Genomic DNA, 19,500 nt, shown 5'->3' with positions numbered 1-19,500 from the left:
ACCATATAAATTAATTAAAGTTTCAAACTTGTGAAACTATTACATTTTGACCCCTTATATTGCATAACAATATTATATTCACCAGATCATGTAGTGAGGGTATATTTGTCCAGACTAGTTTGCACATCATTTTTTGATGAGTTTGAAAAATGCAGACATATAGTATAACAATATTAAGCAATTATCTATAGTAAATAGATAGTTTACACACACAGACACACACCTATATACCATTAATTAAAGGTGATTGGTATATGATGGCTAGTTTTATTTACAACATATGTATTGACTTAAATGTTAAATTTTTCGTAAAAATTTAGTTAGAAAATTAATTTGATCCGTCAAACTAAAATATATATTTTTCGAACACTCTATTATATACATTCTTCAACCTTATATTTTTATAAAACCATGTTGACTTATTTTTTTTCATTACGCAACTATCATTAATTATAAATTACTTTAATTTGTATTTTTCTTAGAGTTGATTTGCATCGACAATTCATGATACATAATATATAAATTATTATATTTATATGTACATTCGTACCGACGGTGTTTCATTCACTAATATTTATTAAGCGACTCTTATAATAACTACCATAGTTAACAAAATATAAATATTTTAAACTGTCCTCCTTCCACAAATAACAAAAATTTTGATTAAATTATTTTATTAATAATTTTCTATTTATGCACATCTAAAATAATTTATTTTGACAAGTTATTTGTTTTTGTTTTTATTTTATTGAATAAATATAATAAAAAATTAATAGCGGACCCACATCAAATGTGGTAATTTTGATAATTTTTAGGGGTGTAAGTATAATTGTGGCAAAATTCCATAGAAGCCAAAAGTCAACTTTTCAAGGTAGTTACATGCGGCCGTACGTTAGATGTTGTGAGCACGTGCATGCGTTGACCACGTGACGATCAATCCCTAAGAATTAAGAAAAAGGGGAAAAAGCAAAAAGAAAGAAGAAAACAGACAAAAACGAAGCACAGTTGGGTCGTAATCATTCATTATCCGGGTCGGGTCTGTCCGCCTGACGATCACATTTTACAGCCCCACTGCATGTCCTCTCTCTCTCTCTCTCCTCTTCCCTCGCTCCATTTTATTATCCTATATTTTTTTTATTTGATTTTTGTGATACAATGATCAACGGGAATGTGGTATGATATCCAATCACAAACGGGAATTAATTTGTCTCCCTCTCATTCTTCTCCCTAACCTCAAACCCTGAAACTCTGGATTAATCAATTGACTACTGTCTCACTTGCTTCCTAGATTCTCTGTTCTTGAATTAATTCTTGGCTTTGTTCATTTCTTGAGCTGAAATTTGGGTCAAGAAAAGCAATAATTTACTCTTGAGGGTCAAAACCCTTTGCTGGGATTGCGATATTTGATCTGGGTTTGTTGAATTGTTGCTCGTAGCAGTGAATTTATGATTGCATTATGGCTGATTGGTAAATTGCGGGAAATCTGTTTGTTAGTTAGGTCTAATTGAGGGGAAAAATTGGGATACTTGATGCGGAGAAGGGGTTTTGGATCCGATCAGGGATAAAACAGCGCCATTAGATGGCGCTGTTCAGAAGGTTCTTCTATCGAAAGCCGCCGGATCGTCTTCTAGAGATCTCTGAGAGGGTCTACGGTATGCTTCAAGCTAGTTTTTCTTGTTTAATTATGACTTCGATTCTTGAGTGCTGGGAATTTTGAATTATAATGTCATTGTAATGGCTTGGTTTGTTGGACGTCTGAGCTATGATGGGTAAGTCATGGGATTAATTAGCTTTAACTTGTGCGGAATTCTTGCTTGAGTTGGGTTGGCTTTTGTGGGGTACATGCATCATTACTGTTTCTTGGATGCTGCAACTAAAAGTTGAAGTTTTATGTGCCCTCCTTGGCTGGAATGCAAAAACTATATCATAACTTCTTTTGGAAGTAAAGAGGCTTCTGAATATTTTAAAGTCTGGGCATTTCAGTTTTGTTTGGGGTCATCGTGTAAATGTAATTTCAAACAGAAATCAATGTTTTGTGTTTAAAAAGTTGTTTTGGATCTCTAAGCATATTATATGATTTTAAGTGCTATGCAAGATTTGTTTTCAGAGTCATCGAAATTGCATGATACTTGACAAGAAATTTATCTTGGATTGCCATATCGACGCTCATTTTCTGATTCCCCCCTAACATACTATTTGCCGAACTGCTAATAAAGTTAATAAGGTCAACATTCAACAAGTTCTTTACCTTGCATGTCGGGAACACTTTGAAGTGCATCATGTTAAGGATGCTTACAGACTTGTGAATTATGACTTTGTTGCTACACCATTTGTTTTGTTCTCAATGCAGTGTTCGATTGCTGCTTCTCCAGTGATGTGCTCGATGAAGATGAGTACAGCACATACATGAATGGGATTGTAGCTCAGCTACAGGACCACTACCCTGATGCTGCTTTCATGGTTTTCAATTTCAAAGAAGGGGACAGGAGGAGCCAATTATCTGATGTATTGACTCAGTATCCTATGAAAGTCATGGAGTATCCTCAGCAGTATGAAGGGTGTCCACTATTACCTTTGGAGATGATGTACCATTTCTTGCGATCTAGTGAGAGCTGGTTGTCACTTGAGGGCCAACAAAATGTTCTTTTAATGCATTGTGAAAGGGGAGGATGGCCTGTCCTTGCATTTATGCTAGCTGCCCTTCTGCTGTACAGAAGACAGTATACTGGTGAGCAGAAGACTCTTGAAATGGTATATAAGCAAGCACCGAAGGAACTTCTTCATCTTTTGACTCCTTTGAACCCGCAGCCATCTCAGCTCAGATATCTTCAGTACATCTCTAGAAGAAATTTTCGGTTGGATAGGCCACCATCAGATTCACCTCTGGAGTTGGATTGTATAATACTCAGAATCCTTCCTCTATATGATGGTGGAAGAGGATGCCGGCCAGTAGTCCGTGTGTATAGTCAGGATTCTCATTCGAAAACATCCAGTAGAAGTTCAAAGCTTTTGTTTACAACTTCTAACATGAAAAAACATCTTCGTTTCTATCAACAGGTAGAGCCAAATTCTTAAACTTCTGATTTGATAGGTTCTGCTAAAATGTTGAGTTGTTCTTATGATCTGTGGCTGCAGGAAGAGTGTGAACTAGTAAAAGTAGATATCAATCGGCGTGTTCAAGGAGATGTTGTTCTTGAGTGTGTTCATTTGGAGGATGATCTAGTAACACAGGAAATTATTTTTCGAATTATGTTCCATACAAGATTTGTTCGGTCAAATGTTTTGATGCTAAGCCGTGATGAAATTGATCTACTTTGGGATGCCAAGGACCAAATTTCAAGGGAATTCAGAGCAGAGGTAAGGTTTTGCATTACTTTACTGTGTTTCTTACTTTTTGGAATGTTACCAGTTGGATACGTGTTTGTGTTTGCCGTATCAGGTACTCTTTTCGGATGCAGATTCTGTTCCATCTATTATCACCTCAGAAGCGATAGATGAAGATGATGATGAATCAGTTGCGTCACCTGAGGAATTTTTTGAGGCAGAAGAGATATTCAGCAGCTTGTTGGATGGGAAGGATGGCAGGGGGGAGTTTGATAACCATACAATTCAAGTTAGAGCTCAGGACGATGAAAGCTATCATAAAGTAGCCAGGAAAGATGATTTGCAACATCATGCATTTCAGGGTTATCCAGCAGATGAGGCCATTCACAGACATGATCGCAAGATGGAGCCTAACAGTAATTGGCTGGGCAAAAGGATTCTTCATTCAGAGTCTAGGTCTGTGATAGCTGATGTGTCCAGTAATGCAGAAACCAAATCGGAGGATGCTGGCATATGCAAAAAGTCTGAAGAAAAGGAGAATAAGCAAAGTCCAGAAGTGCCTACTTTAATGAAGAAGATTGACAAGCAAGGTCCACAACAGAAGTTTGCCTCTGATAATAATAAGCAGAAGTTGGATAAAGGGCTATCAACTGTCCAGAAGAAGCAGTCAGTTTCTAGTTCAAAATCTGCTTCAGATGCTGTTGGTGCCAGCAAGAAAACTAAGCAGCAAGACTCGCAAAGCTCTCCAGCAAGACTGGCAAGGCCCAATTCAGTATCGAGGTGGATACCTTCTAATAAAGGTTCTTACACTAATTCGATGCATGTATATTACCCTCCGTCAAGGCATAACAGTGCTCCAGCATTGCTAGCTCTTAGCAAGGATTCTCCATCTGGGGGGAAATCTAAGCCCCAGTTGGTTACTGCGGCTTCAGAAGCAATAGCCACAGCTGGCAGAAACTCTGTTTCAGGCCATGGGAAGCATGTGTCTTGTCCATCATCACTAGATTTGTCACTGGCCCAAGAGGCTTCTTCCCCAACTTTTTCTTCAAATCCACAAGTTGGACATGAGGTCCAGGAACTTATTCCAGATCAGCTGCCACCTTCACCTTCCTTCCCGTCTACTTCTTCTCCACTCCCTCCCCCTCCACCACCACCACCACCACCACCACCTCCCACTTCCAGATATTTAAATGAACCTGCTTTACCATCTACAACAATTCCACAGGCCAGAGAGCTGAGTGTGCCTCCACCTCCACTCTTTTCATCTGAAAGTACTGTTACTTCTTTTCGTCCAAGATCACCACCATCACCCCCACCTCCACCGCCCAAAACTCTATCTTGTGAAAATGTAAATTTTACTGATTTATTGCCTTCCCATCCACCTCCACCTCCACCTCCATCTCCACCCTTGCTGTCTCTAAATGCAAGCTTAAGAACAACTCTGCTGGGAACTCCATCTCCTACCCCTCCTAGTGCGCAGAATATTAGTAGAGTTTTACCGCCACCACCTCCACCTCCACCACCACCTTGGGATGCTGGAATTTCTTTGCCCGGGGTTTCAACAGTATCAAGTTCTCTACCTCTTTTTCCTCCTTCGACACATTCTGCTCATGTCTTACAAAGTTATCCTACTGGGGTAATGCCCCCTCCACCTCCTCCACCTCCTCCACCTCCTTCTGTCCATGAGGTTCCTTCTTTCTTTTCGCCTAGTACCCTACCACCTTCACCTCCTCCTCCTCCACCTCCTTCTGTGCATGGGCTTCCTTCTTTTCCTACGCACAACACTCTACCACCTCCACCTCCTCAAAATGGTGCTCCACCAGCACCAATATCCCTTTCTCATAGTACAACACCACCGCCATCCCCTCCTTTGTTTGGAACGCCTTCTCCTTCGCCTCCTCGTATTCATGATGCTCCACCGCTGCCACCCCCTCCTCCATCTGGCATGACACCTCCACCACCACCCCCTCCTCCTTTACCCGGAGCACCACCACCACCACCTGCCCCTCCTTTATTTGCATTGCCATCTCCACCGCCTGCTCCCATTCATGGTGGTCCACCACCATCACCTCCATTTCCTAATGGTGCACCACCACCACCACCACCACCACCTCCACTTCCTAATGGTGCACCACCGCCACCCACCCCTCCTTCATTTGGTGCACCACCTACAGCCCCCCCTCCCCTATATGGAGCTCCACCACCTCCACCTCCTCCTATGGGTGGCCCACCACCACCACCTCCACCACCTTCAATTGGTTTCCCTCCTCCCCCCCCTCCACTAATGGGAGGTGCACCACCTCCTCCCCCCCCTCCACTAATGGGAGGAGCACCACCTCCACCACCCCCTCCACTAATGGGAGGAGCACCACCTCCACCACCCCCTCCACTAATGGGAGGAGCACCACCTCCACCACCCCCTCCACTAATGGGAGGAGCACCACCTCCACCACCCCCTCCTCTAATGGGAGGAGCACCTCCTCCACCACCCCCTCCTGGAGGTCATGCACCTGGCCCACCCCCACCTCCCGGAGCTCCTGGACCTCCAGGAGGGGGACCACCCCCACCTCCACCATTCGGTGCAAAACCTGGAGCAGACAGTAGGGGGATGGGAGCTGGCAGAGGGCGTGGCCGTACTGGAACACCTCGAAAATCTAACTTAAAGCCACTTCATTGGAGCAAGGTGACCAAGGCATTGCGAGGAAGCTTGTGGGAAGAATTGCAGAGGCATGGGGGAACTCAAATGTATTGCTCTTTCTCTCCTGGTTTAGTTTCCTAGTAGACTTAGCTAGCTCTTGTGTTCGTTTATTATATTCAGTAATTTCTTTGACTGTGAGCCCCCTTCTACCTTATAAAAGAAAATAATTTTCTGTTATTACCTCTGTCACTGTTACTTAGCATGAGTCTTTTACCTCTATGAATTGAATATGTATCTATACGCATAGGCCTTTTAGAAAATTTATCATTTTTATTTCTCTTCCTTTTGCTTCTTGTTTCCTTTAAATTACTGATATGTTGCCCTCTAATTCTAGTGCACCAGAATTTGATGTGTCAGAAATTGAGACTCTTTTCTCTGCCACCCCAAAGACAAGTGCAGCTGGCAAAGCTGGAGCGAAAAAGCCTGCTGAATCTAAGCCTACCAAAGTCCAGCTGGTAATGTTGTATGAAACCAATAACCATTTCTCTGGTAACATTTGTTTGGGGATAATTAATTGAAACTTTTAGAGGAATTCTTTAGAATCTAAAAGAACAATGAGAAATGAGCACATACTTGTGAATTTTGATGTGTTATATCATTTTATTAGTCATTGATGAGCAAGAAATAAAATTTATGTAATCGTATAAAATCTGGTTGCACTTTTTCATACTACTGTTTTCAATTCCACCCATTCTCTTTTGTAGATTGACCTAAAGAGGGCCTATAATGTTGAAATCATGCTCACAAAAGTGAAAATGCCACTTCCTGACATGATGGTAAGCTAAGGTAGTGCATATTGTCTCAATTGTTTTGCTCTGCTGTTCTTGGTTATAGGGTTTGCTTCTGCCGGTTAAATCATTCATGTGTTTGATGTGTCCAACATTTTATTAGTTTGCATTTATTTGTGGATGACTTTTAGCTTTGTGCCTTTGTTTTCTCTGAATTGTTTTGTTATTTTTTCTTTCTGAAACTGTGTTCTTTAATTCTTCAAAATGCATCTGTGGTTAAAACCGACTTCTCTGCTTCATATGGCTATAAGTGAGAAATATTCTGTCTCTTTATTTCATCTTTCTTAGCTATGATGTGTATAAATGGAAGAAAGCAAATATGATTTGTTGTGAATGGTGTGTCCTTATTTCTTTTTTTCTGTCCATGCAGCAGCTAAAATAATGCAAGGATGTAAAAGATTTATTTAAAATTTTTGAGGGATGAATAGTGTGACACTAGAGAGTTTCCAGCCCAGCCTAGGAATTCTCAAGTGACAAAACTCAAAGATTTCATTGATTGTTACACTGACTATTAAATTTTTGCTCAAATTTCCGTAAAAGTAGGAATAATTGAAGATGACTACCATATACTTGCATATCAATGTACCTTTCAGAATGAATTGCATATCAGATTTTCTATCAGATGCCTCTTGATGTTAAATAGATTTATCAATCCACTGCAAACCTTTTAACATATTTTCATTTTCCAAATTGATGAGATCTATTCGATATTCCCATGCCCTTGAATAGTTAGCTAGTGACAAAGGCTTATTGAGTAATACCTACATCCTGAATTTTTACTATGGTGTAAATTCCTTTGTTTCACCCAATATTGTATGGCTGGAGATGGTCATATCTCCCGGGTGTGTCTAGTCCTATCTTGTTAATAGTTTGTTTCCTATTCTTATAACAGCATGGATGTTTCACTCTGACAGGTTGCAGTTCTTGCAATGGATGATTCAACATTAGATGCTGATCAAGTGGAAAATCTCATAAAGTTTTGTCCAAAAAAGGAAGAGATGGAGCTTCTCAAGGTGACACTTCACTTGCTCATGTATTCAGCAACTTGTAATATTTACAGTATTTTCCACTGATCCAAGGAGCCATTACTTTCTCTTAATAAATTTAGCATTATGAATTTTAGGGCTACACAGGTGACAAGGAGAATTTGGGGAAGTGTGAACAGGTCCGTGAACTGGATCATTATTTTCACCTTTCTGATGATGATATTTGTGCTCTATTTGTTGATGATATATGTCCATGCAAGATGTGAATGAACTAACTTGTTTTGATGATAGAACTTGTAAATTTCTCTTGTTTTATGCACTAATTAGTCCAAGAGGTTGAAGAGTATTGGGTTAAAGCTAAATGTGATATCAGGCTAAAGGGACAGAATCTCCATTTCTTATGAAGAGCCTGTGTCTGTTGCTCTTTTAGTGAAATGTTCTTGAACTAGGAAGGGGAACTGAGCATTCCTTCTACTGCATTCTCTTGTCCATTGGTCCAGCTAATTCAGAGAAATTATTCTCTAAAGTTGCTTGTAGAAGATTAATGCTAATAAATACAATTTACCATCAAGTACTGAATAAGATAAGGTTCATTCATTTTGCTCAATTGGAATTGGTGAGATAGGTAGATTCAATAGGCTGAGTCATCATTGGCTTAATGAGTTGGAGAAAAATGCATCATGCAGCTATTGTTGCAGAAATTCTGTTTCTGAGACTGATTGTAATTAACAATTATGTTGATTTTTCTTTTCCAATTCTAGTTTCCCCTTCTTTCAGAGAACCTCATTGTTGTGGACTCTGTTGGATGTTTGACTTCTATCTTTCAGTTTTTCCTGGAGCTGATGAAGGCACCAAGAGTGGAATCTAAACTAAGGGTTTTCCTATTCAAGATTCAATTCAACTCTCAGGTTTGCTTGATTTTAAATAATTTCCTGAAGTTACTGTGATGTGCTAGTTATCAAAATATGTGCGCTCTACTGTAGGTTTTTGATTTCAGAAAAAGCTTGAATGTCGTAAACTCTGCTTGTGAAGAGGTACATAAAGGATTCTAGTGAATATTTATTTGTTGTTTTCTTATTTACTTGAATGACTTTACTCTTCACTCTTGCACCAGGTCAGGAACTCCCTCAAACTGAAAGAAATTATGAAAAAGATTTTGTACCTTGGAAACACACTGAATGAGGGAACTGCCAGAGGTATGGACCTTTATATCAAAATGTTCAAAATTATGATTTTTCAGGAACTCGCAATGCAGGGGTTACTTTTTGACTCTTTTGTTTCAAATCATTAATGATGGGTTAATTCAGAACTTCAATTGCTTCATTGTACATATCGAAGATATATAATTTAAGAATTATACTGGCAGAGTCTTTTGGAAATCTTTCCTTCAAGCATGGCCTGGTGCATTACAAAATATGATTTTCTTTCAGAAAATTCACCTCATGTCATAGAATCAATTATAACTATATTATTGAAATGGTAAGCAAAGAGTGATGACATCATCTTCAAGTCTTGACTTGTCTACTCTAACAAAACTCCCTCAGTCCCAAATGCGGGGATAATTTTATCAAGGATGGTGTTCTAGATGAGAGTGGTAAAAAGTCTTAAGTTTTGTCTACTTTTACATGTTAGGTCATAAATACTTAAAAAGAGAGGTTAGTTGTGGAAAAACAAAAAATCCATTCTAGGAAATGGAGTAACTTGCCGAAGTTACAGAAAGGAAGTGGAGCAACAAGTCTCGCAAAAAAAAGAATCAGTTTTATTTTACTTATTGCAAAAAGCATTTCATGTTTTAAAATGTACCAAAGTTCAAACCTTTCCTGTTTCAGGTGCTGCAATTGGATTCAAATTGGATAGTCTTTTGAAACTGACAGATACACGTGCAACCACAGGCAAGATGACACTCATGCATTATCTTTGTAAGGTATCTGCCATTTCCTTTTTGCCCTTTTCTCCTCCAAATATCTTTGTGCAGCTTGCAAAACTCTTTTCTGACTTTGAATTAATCAACCATATCCCTGACCAAGGCATATGTCAAGTTTGGATCAGCTAACCCATAATTCCCCAGTTTTAAGGGTGAACCAGTTCACTGGATCCTACCAGGTCAATAGGATAGACCAGGTGGCTTAACGATGTGAAGTGTACCATGGACAGTAACTCTAGGAAAATGAGGTTGTTCATGTAATTGTTGTATAGGGGATAGGTGGAATTTAACATAGTGATTTTATGGCAAGGAGAAAAGTGCTGAAGAAGAACTACTGCAAAAAATAAAGAAAAGAAGATAATGGGATCAAAGGAGAAGCAATAGAAACAACAGAATTAAAAAGTTTTACCTCACAATAGTTGAAATAAACCCTTGCAGAACAATATTAATTTTACATAATAATCAAGAATATTGGAATAAGAAGATTACAATAGACCTTAAAGACAACTCCTCCCTAGAAAAGGATTGAGACTCCAACTAGGAGATCAGTAATTCATTAATTCTAACCTTAACCCTTGATTTATTGGGACTCTGGGTATAACCTGAAAAAAAAATTATAACTAACCTGAACACCCTTAGCCTAGAGCACTTCATAGCTACAGACTAATTAGTAGAGACAATTGAAGTTGAGTACTCCTTTTTTTGCAGTAAATTATCTCCAAATGAAAATTCTCTTGAGCTGAAAAGGTTAGAAAACAAAAATCTCCATTGAATTTGTCTTTTGTTGGTCGCTCATTGTCCTGCTGCCTATGAAGTGTTGAAGCATTTGGTGTATTGGAACTTTGCCTTGCTTCATAAAAGATGCTTCAAACACATAGAAGCTTCCACTCTGTGCATAGGGCATGGAGATTAAGATTAGGACTTTCACCCTTCCTTTGATCATGGTACTTTTCTCTGCTAAGTCGATTGTCGGATCAAACTTTATGGTCATCCTTTGTCTATATGTGAGATTGGAAAGATCCCCATGTCTCAGCACATTGGCTTCATTTGTTCCTCCAAGCTTCCATCAAATTTTGTATAACACTCATTCTCTGGATGTAAGTCTTTCTTCTAAGCCGTGGCCTGGGCAGGCTTTCTAGTTAGCTTCCTCTCATGGACTTTTTATCCATGGAGTCAGCAATGACATAACTTTCTCTAAATTACAGGTATATTATCATCTTGGGAATTTAACGTAGGGCTGGTGGAGTCAAATCTTACCCATATTACTATCAACAAATATGTATATCCATATCAGGTTTGAGATGGGGAACTAGTTTCTTTAGAGTTCTTAAAGGATGCATGATTCTTCACTTTTGGAACTTCATAAATATATTCTGGTCAATTGTTTAAATGATGATTTGCTACTTTCAGCGTTCTGATTCATATTAGGAGAAGACAACCAAGCTTGACAAGAAGGAAAATAGGTGTCATTATAGAAAGAAATAGATATCTGGGCAAGGCTACTTTGAATTTCCTTAAAAAGAAATACCGTCAAGTTATTATGATTTAGAATGCGATCTAAAATAAGCTTCAAATGCTTAACCACAGATGCTGAAATGCAGAATAAGTGCCATGCCTATCGGTTTCTTTGTTTGGTACCATTATGGTGGTTGTAGAATATGTCCTGGATCTTCACCTCTTGAAGCTGCTTGTGCGTAACTAGTGGACAGAATAATTGATATCTTCCTCGTTATATTGTGAAACGCTTGTTGACATTATTGATTTTCTGAGGATGATGCTAAACTGATGTTGGAGAACCCTAGTCACCTTAGAAAGTACCCCCATCAACAATTTTGGCAAACAGGCTATTTTTGGGTTGTTCCATAAGGATGGGATTTTAAACTAATGTGGTTTTTTTACAAGAAGAAACTAGTATAAACTAATGATGAAGGATTGAAGTATCGGAAAAAGAAGACAATGATCAAGCAAGCAAAGGAGAACAGACTGAAGTGAACACATGTTACCCTTGGAAGGGGAAATTTAATAGATCCACATAGAGAGTATATATTTCTATGAATGAATGTATTTGATATTAAAAATAAATTTGATTAGAAAGAAAGAGAAATTACAAGGATGAGTACTAGTAGTCCTTAATAACACATGAATAAGTTGCACAAAAATTGCTTGCCAATCTCTTTTCGATGGCCTGAAGGTAATCCACAGAGAAAATTATTGCCTTGCACCGAACAGAGGCAAGTTATGTAAGTTTCTGCCAAATGCAGCTATTAACGAGTAATAGTTCCTAAAGATACGGGCGTGACTTTCTACTGAAATATACCAAATCACAGCTGGAACAACTGTTCTTCAGAATATCAGTCTCCTAAATTTTCTTTCCCGTCTGGAAAATTACCTGTAGACCTTTATCTAAAAGCACTGTAATAGAGAAGATCTATTTTGTGTGTGCCTTAGCATAGGACCTAGTCACAGGTCCAGACACAGAGAAGAATCCTATTGTGACCTAGAGTGAATTTGAAGAGAGACAAACTCGTCCTGACAGAGCTCTCTCTAAGAGTAATTAAATTCCATTTATTGTATACTGAACCATTTTAAAGCCTGCTAATAACAAAGGAAGAGATCCTCAATGAAAGGATCTTAGGTAGAAGGGGAAAGAGACCCCTAAACACATAATCATGACTGGCCAAGGAAACAAAATAAAACAAATAAAAGAAACAAAATAAGACACTCATTGGGTAAATTAGGCTGTACTACTGCTGCTTCGTTCTCTGATATTGCTGTCCCACTCCCACAAAAGCATCCACATTATTACTTCCCATCTTGTTGTTGAGCTTGCCACAAGCTGAAATCTGGATAAGCTTCCTGGTCAGAAGATTCCATGAGGCATCTTCTTGAGGGTTCTATTTTCGGCCATTGAAGTGTAATTTGACTTGGATTATGTATTTTTATTCAAGGTGTATGTGGATAATTATGGGCGATGAAGAGGTGGAGTTGTCCTTTGTACTTTTTGGAAGATTTGAAGCCTTTTCTTTGTTTTCTCTTTAAATATAAAGTGTTCCTGAAGTGATCATTTCATTATGCCATTTGGCTTTGTAGCAGAGAAACCTTAGGCAGAGCTTTTTGTAGTCTCAAAAGAGAGAGGGGTATAATTAGTAATTAATTTAAGCTATTTTGAAGGAGGTGATCAATTAACCATGGATTTAACGATATACAATTGCCTGAAGCACAATGTTTTTTGGATCTCTTTTCCCCTTTAAGGATTTAAGTTATAGATGTTCTTGAATAGGAAAATTTCAAAAGATCTATTGCACCGTCAGTAAGTTTGTCAACTTTGATTGTATTATATAATAGGTAACTCTCAAGTACCACAACGTCACTATGTTCGAACTGCATTTGCAATTGCTTTCAGTGAATGTTGCTACTTGGTGTAGGATGCATTATATAGGTCTTAGAAATGGAAATATGCAGTAAATCTCAGTTGTGTGTTTGAGTCCTTCTCTTGTATGTTTTTAGGTGCTTGCCTCTAAGACACCAGATCTACTAGACTTTCACAAAGATCTTATTAACTTGGAAGCTGCCACAAAGGTTCCTATCTCAGTTCTACTACTAGATGATAGTTTTTAAGTACTGTCAATGGGCTTGAAGAGAAATGAGTTGTTTTGCAGATACAATTAAAACAATTGGCTGAAGAAATGCAAGCCATTATCAAGGGTTTAGAAAAGGTGAAGCAGGAATTGGATGCTTCACAGAACGATGGTCCTGTATCTGAAATCTTTCACAAGGTATTCTAGCTTCTATGTTACTTTCAGTTACTATTGCATTGATACATGATGCATATTATGCACACTGCATCATTTCTCAATTACACTCGGAGTCATGCTCGAGTTAAACTTTCAAAAAAATTCAGATTTAGGCTCAAGCTTAATGCACTTTAGAAGCTTGAAATCAAGTTAGCGCCTTGCATTTAGGCTTGATCTCAAGCTCTGTTAAAAAATATCGAGCTTGGTTTAGTTCCAGTCAAAGTTCAGCTTATTTCAACTCAAGCTCGAGCTTGCCTACACTTAAATTAAATCAGCTACTATGATGTGAATAGTATTACTCGTAGTTATTTAATATAATTATTTCCTACTGACTACCATTAATTCTCTTGTTATAATATATCATATAAAAAAAAAACCATACAATCATGTGTATTTCATTATAGATTTATTAAATTAAAATATTATGTAATATGAATGATTTATTACCTTATAATTTACAATATAATGCATATTCTTTTCTCGTCATTGTTATTTTTTGTTAAGTATAATATTATTATTATGACTATTGTTATTATTGAAATTATATTATAAATAAATTGAAAACATAGGGAAAGCTCCCAAGAAGGTTCGTGAGCTTTCAGAAATTTTTACTTCGCTCAAGCTCCTTGTGAAAGAGCTTGTGTTAAAAATTTTGAGCTTGAGTTGAGTGGCTCGGTTCACCTTACACCTTTAATTGTTACCTAAATTTGAGAGATGAAATCCCTCCCTTTCTTTTTTTCCCTCATGTTGGCACGTGATTTTCAACTTCATCTGGAGATTAGCTTTTCCTTTTTTCTCGATTAGTAAAAGATCGCAAAGAACATTTTGCTATGTCCTAAACATAGATGTTTTTGCCATTCACAGACATTGAAGGAATTTGTTGGTGCTGCCGAGAGTGAAGTGTCCTCTGTGACGAATCTATACTCTGTTGCGGTAAATATTTACCTGAATCCTCGTGTAATAGGTTATAGGCAGTGACCTTCCCTAGGTGTTAGTGTAATACTAACCATATCCCTTTCCCTTTAAAATTTCCAATTTTCTTTTTCAAGTTTACAATATTTACTTATTACTCCATTCCATTTTAACAGGTGATGTTAAGAAACTTTGATGAGATGTTAATATTCTATTCTCAAAAACTCAGGGTTGTAATTGTTCTGTATCTAATATCAGAAGGATGCAATTTTAAGTTTTTCTCAAATGCAGAAATATAGGAAGTTTTGTAATTTTAAGAGGAGGAAGCTGTAGTTAGTAATTATACTAATTTTGAGGGGAAGTTGTTGTAACTATCATCAGGGGAAGTCACTGTAATTAATACTCTGTAAAGTGGTAGCATCAAACTATTTTTCCTTGTAATAGTGATTAATTGTTGAAATTGTTTGGCAGGGAAGAAATGCGGATGCACTGGCTCTATATTTTGGTGAAGATCCTGCGCGATGCCCGTTTGAACAAGGTAACATGAAAATCTGCTTTTTTCTTCTGGTGACATTTGACATTGCAGATCGCTGAGTCAATGTCTTATCATGTATCCAGTTACTGCAACCCTCTTAAACTTTGTGAGGTTGTTCCAGAAAGCTCATGAAGAAAACTGTAAAGAGGCTGAACTAGAAAAGAAGAAAGCTCAAAAGGAGGCTGAAATGGAGAATGCAAAGGGAACAAATCTAACAAAGAAAGAAGTGAAAGACTGAGTTGTTCAGTGTTTTACAGGAAACAATGATTCTTCCACAATGGTCAGCGTACATTGGGTTTAACACTGTTGGCCCTCAGACACTGCTGGATTGACAACACATTGGCCTTGGTACTGCTGAATATTGGATTTATGGGTTCCAAGAAAATGGAGCGAGGGGTTGCTTTCACTGCTTTGCAAAACCTGTTGTTCTGCAGAGAAGGCAATGAGAAAGTGGTTCATGGCTCTTTTCAGCTGAGCAAAACCTGTTGTTCTGCAGAGAAGGCAATAAAAAAGTGGTTCATGGCTCTTTTCAGCTGCTTCGAATGATGCAGGCAGCTGTTTTGTTGTAAGTAACAGGGTTGTGCTTATTGGAGAAGGGATTCTTCTCAAAGTGAGATTTGTAAGAGGTATGTCTTGGGCCCTCTTATCTGTCTCGACAGAAATGTCTCACACGGGTTGGATTGATCCAGCGAATCTGGCTCGCCTTTTGTTTGAAGGACACTGTTCATTGGTTTCTACAGCTGCACCGCATTGGCACATCAAACTTTTGTGAGGATACCCTGGAAATGTAATGCAGATTGCGGATCACTAGAATGTACCGTGACACGTGTACAGAGCACTAACATGTATTTAGATTAACACTAATTCTTTGTTGTAGCATAGAAATTGGTTTGGTTCCTTGTACTAGTCAGGTACAGATGTGGGATCTTCCCCAAATTTGTTGTATAGCAGTAAGGATTAGAGAGGATAGAGAAAATAGGCTGTGTTAGTGAATAGAGATCTAGTCAGGGTACAGTGTTCAAATTTTAGAAATTCTGATGTGTTCCATTAGATTCAATACGTGGAAAGTACTTGGATATATCATTTATTGATGAAAAAGCATTTTTTCCAGCTCTAGTGTGCTTTTATAATCATTTCCTATATTAGTCACCTATTCTATAGGACCATTGCAGCATCTACTTTCTTAAATCTGTTGCTTGTAACATCTTTGGAACAAGTTGTTTATGTCATGTTCCGGTAAAAGTGTGTTTCTTTTCTTAATAGGTTATAAAGGTTATTCTTGAGACATCATCGCCATTCACTGTACGGGCTCTAAATGTGAGACTTACGCACGAATGACCATGATGCCTTGGGCAGTTGGAACTCTCCAAGAATGCATCTATCATAATAGCAAGGATGCCAACTGATGCATGTAATGAGGAATACAGTTTATAATTGTTCGCAAGTGCATAACATATTTGAACCATTTTCATTTAATTGTTGTAGTTTCAATTACTGGTCGACAAGTTTGGAATGCAACTTCATTAGTTTCAGAACAAATTACCTACAATTGTATTGACGATTGCAGTCAAATTAACAACAAAAGAACTTCAACTACATCATCTGTCTGCTTTGTCGTAGATATAGCCCTCTTGCTGCTGAAATGGAAAACTATTTGCCATTTGCATGCAAACTTTTGGCTGCATTTTCTGAAACTATGGTCCAATTTAATTCTATGTATAGAGATGGGAAGAGTTCTGGTCCAATTCAGTTCTACGCATAGAGAGCAGAGCGGTTGCCTGGTGGGCGATTTTCCTGACAGAACAGCTTATATAGCTCAGGGGATCACAAGAGGTTCAATATTCTTAACAGAGAATTGCAGTCCTCCAGACTATTGACATTCTAAATCAAGTCGACTCTAACTTCTGTAATTCTCGAATTTTCCTGCATTTTATATACTCGAAAAACATGCTTTGTTTCTTCTACCTCAAAGCCTTGTGTAAAGGTAAGGTTGAACAGTCGCAAGTGTTATCTAGCACTGATATCTTTTATCTTGCGTCTCAACTTTCCCAAGGAAATAAGGACCCTCGGACGAAGGTTAACTTCCTTGTTCTAATCTATTAGTTCAAGAAGTCAAAAACTTGTTAAATAATGTGAAATGCGATAATGTTTTGAGACTGATAAAATACAAAATTTCCAGGGAATGCCTTCTTAGTAGGCAAGCAAATATCCAGTTACATGTTTAATGGGGAATAAAAATAGACGTGGCGACAATAAGGATATTTCACCTCCAAGAAGATTCATATGCGAATTATGAGTTTGCTCTCGCCATAAAGAGAATTGAAGGATGAAACAAGCACTTTCTACCATAAATAGAGCTTACGATGTACATAGATACTGGTAAAAATTTTGAAATGAGGGAGTTGGTTGAAATAAAAAGAAAGCCTAAAGGGACTCTTTTTAGACTTCAAACCACCTTAATTGTGCTCCAGCCTGATTATTCCCTACCCCTTTTATCTCATTTATAACCACACCACATATGTATGTGTTAAAAGAACCAGTATGAATCTTGATCGCATAGTGGAAATAATGTCTATTATATGCTTTGAAGTTGCTAATAAGCAATTCTTGAAGATATGTTGATTTATCATTATCAGTGCAGTTTCAATACAAATTTGGCTAAGAAAATTACTTACAAAACCAAATCGGTTTTCTGGACTATGTATCAAAAGCTGCCAATTCCCATTTGGGAAATAAGCTGAGAGGAATGAAGAGGACTGATCCAAGGTTTGCTGTTCTCTTTCCAACTTCTGGCGGACCTATTACATCCCTGTTCTCAGCAGTAGACAAAAAATCACTTTTTTTACCAGCTTTATTTTGTATGAGATGTATATCTTTATACAATCCTCTTGATCACTGAAAGAAAAAGAAGAAGAATTCAAAGAAGCCCGTTAAACGCCTCCGTTTTTGCAAAAAACTTGCCATCTATCTCTCTGATTTCTATCCGGTGAGAGTACGCTTCTTCCCGATCAGTGTGGAAATCTGTTTTGCAGCTTCTCCAGAACACACAACCGACGACCGTATCAAGAACAATTAGTAAAGCATACAAGTAGCCGACGAACATTCCCTCAAGAAGCATGGCTGAATCGGGACCTTTAGCTCGATGATAAGCACTCATGACACGATACTGAAAAAGGGCTTCAATGGCAGCTAAGGCCATGTTGATAGGCACAGCTAAAGATAATGCAGTTGCTGTTCTGCCCTGGATCAGAACACAAGCCTTGAGTATTGAGATAAAGCCACCACGCTTTTCGATTCCAGCCAACACCAACGCTAAGTTGCATGTAATGTAGGCATTGGCAAGAATGATGGAGTAAATCACCGCTCCTGTGGCCGAAAGCAGCAGCTGTGATCGAGGGGACAAAAGGCCCAAAATGTCGAACAAATTGAAAAAGATGACTAGGAGGAAGAAGCAAGTGGCGTTTGCCGCAAGAATGACTAATGAGTTGCAAAGTTGGGTGATGAGAAGGGGACAGAAAAGTGGAATCCATGAAGAAAATGAAGGTTGTTCTGCCGGTTTGTGGGGGCCGACGGCCTTGATGATGGACGCCTTGGCGAGGAGGAGAAAGGAAAACGTAAAGGGACAGACAAAAAAAAATGTAAGAATTGTTTGAGACAGCTTGAGACCGAGAACGGTGAAGAGCTCCGAAGAGGGAGGGAAGCCTGCAGCAAGAAAAAGAGAACTCAAGCGACCATGAACCAATGGGAAGAGGGACGATGAGGAGACGAGGGACTGCGATAGCAGAGTTGAGACAGCAAATGGGAAGGCGAGGAGTGCCGGCGTTGAGGTGAAGTACTGATAGTTTTGCAGGAACGAAAAGATTGATCTTCTGAGAACTGCGCCGGCTTTCCCCATAGGAAGAGATGAGTGGTATTGTTGCACAAAAGTAATATCAATTCTTGAGGGTAGATTTGTGTATGAGATGGCTGTGTTGTGAAGATTTAAATGATGTTGAAATGGAGATGTGGATGCTTATTTTGCATGGTAGTTTTGAGGGTGTTGGAGTTGGTGTTTGGTGTCTGTGGAGGAATGGATAGGCCAACAACAACTAAAAATGCCAACAGCAGCAGCAGAAGAGGTGGAGTTGTTTCAGCTTTGTTTTCACCAATGTCTTAGTTTGGACTCTTTTGCTGATTTCTGCCTTTGTGATCTCCAAAACTCCCCAATATTAGTTGGATCACATAAATTTCCACAAACAAGAAAAAGGAAATCAAGATTATATTATTTTGTAAGAGGGGTAATTACAATGATCTACCCCAAGAATTACTGTAATTACAAAATATATTTCTCTCCTTTTCGAAAATTATCAAAATCATGAATTAAATTAAAAGTATGTTCTATTGATTTCAATTTATTACATATTACAAACTTTTAGAATTGTAATGATCTAGTAATATTACATAAATCTATTCTTTTTAAAAATATAAAGATCATGAATTAAAGTTTCGCTTTAAAGTGTCTTTTCTTTTTTATTTTGAAGTATGGGAAATTTTCGAAAA

At 38.2% G+C, this 19,500-nt stretch overlaps 2 protein-coding genes across 8 annotated transcripts; one reads left to right on the top strand and one right to left on the bottom strand.

Moving 5' to 3' along the window:
- The first annotated feature begins 979 nt into the window (after nucleotides 1-979).
- LOC105180004 (formin-like protein 20) lies at nucleotides 980-16,071 on the top strand. 7 transcript variants are annotated; one of them, XM_088883398.1, is made up of 17 exons: nucleotides 981-1,652; nucleotides 2,351-3,057; nucleotides 3,136-3,357; nucleotides 3,440-6,069; nucleotides 6,357-6,477; nucleotides 6,727-6,798; nucleotides 7,725-7,823; nucleotides 7,934-7,975; nucleotides 8,624-8,704; nucleotides 8,780-8,830; nucleotides 8,911-8,992; nucleotides 9,626-9,720; nucleotides 13,228-13,299; nucleotides 13,380-13,496; nucleotides 14,379-14,447; nucleotides 14,898-14,964; nucleotides 15,083-16,071. In XM_088883398.1, the coding sequence occupies exons 1-17, from the start codon at nucleotides 1,580-1,582 to the stop codon at nucleotides 15,091-15,093; spliced, it is 4,611 nt and encodes a 1,536-aa protein (XP_088739524.1). In that variant the 5' UTR covers nucleotides 981-1,579; the 3' UTR covers nucleotides 15,094-16,071. The 7 variants fall into 7 exon arrangements, 4 of the variants coding, with proteins under 4 accessions (XP_088739525.1, XP_088739524.1, XP_088739522.1 ...); XM_088883396.1 differs by having other exon boundaries at nucleotides 982-1,652; nucleotides 15,045-16,071; XM_088883397.1 differs by lacking the exon at nucleotides 13,228-13,299 and having other exon boundaries at nucleotides 982-1,652; nucleotides 15,045-16,071.
- A 1,494-nt stretch (nucleotides 16,072-17,565) lies between these two features.
- Nucleotides 17,566-19,112, bottom strand: LOC105180005 (uncharacterized). The gene has a single exon (XM_011103669.2). The coding sequence runs from the start codon at nucleotides 18,854-18,856 to the stop codon at nucleotides 17,879-17,881; it is 978 nt and encodes a 325-aa protein (XP_011101971.1). The 5' UTR covers nucleotides 18,857-19,112; the 3' UTR covers nucleotides 17,566-17,878.
- Nucleotides 19,113-19,500: the final 388 nt, after the last annotated feature.

Source organism: Sesamum indicum, linkage group LG8, assembly GCF_026168435.1.
Source record: "Sesamum indicum cultivar Baizhima isolate 11 linkage group LG8, ASM2616843v1, whole genome shotgun sequence".
Classification (NCBI taxonomy): Eukaryota; Viridiplantae; Streptophyta; class Magnoliopsida; order Lamiales; family Pedaliaceae; genus Sesamum; species Sesamum indicum.
This window is presented reverse-complemented; position numbering and strand designations above follow the sequence as displayed.

Excerpts from the sequence above, each read along its gene's own strand:
- LOC105180004 (XM_088883396.1), top strand. The coding sequence starts at position 1,580 with ATGGCGCTGTTCAGAAGGTTCTTCTATCGAAAGCCGCCGGATCGTCTT. Across the intron at positions 1,653-2,350 it reads GATCTCTGAGAGGGTCTACG|TGTTCGATTGCTGCTTCTCC; the intron begins GTATGCTTCAAG and ends TTCTCAATGCAG. Across the intron at positions 7,824-7,933 it reads AAGAGATGGAGCTTCTCAAG|GGCTACACAGGTGACAAGGA; the intron begins GTGACACTTCAC and ends TATGAATTTTAG.
- LOC105180005 (XM_011103669.2), bottom strand. The coding sequence starts at position 18,856 with ATGGGGAAAGCCGGCGCAGTTCTCAGAAGATCAATCTTTTCGTTCCTG.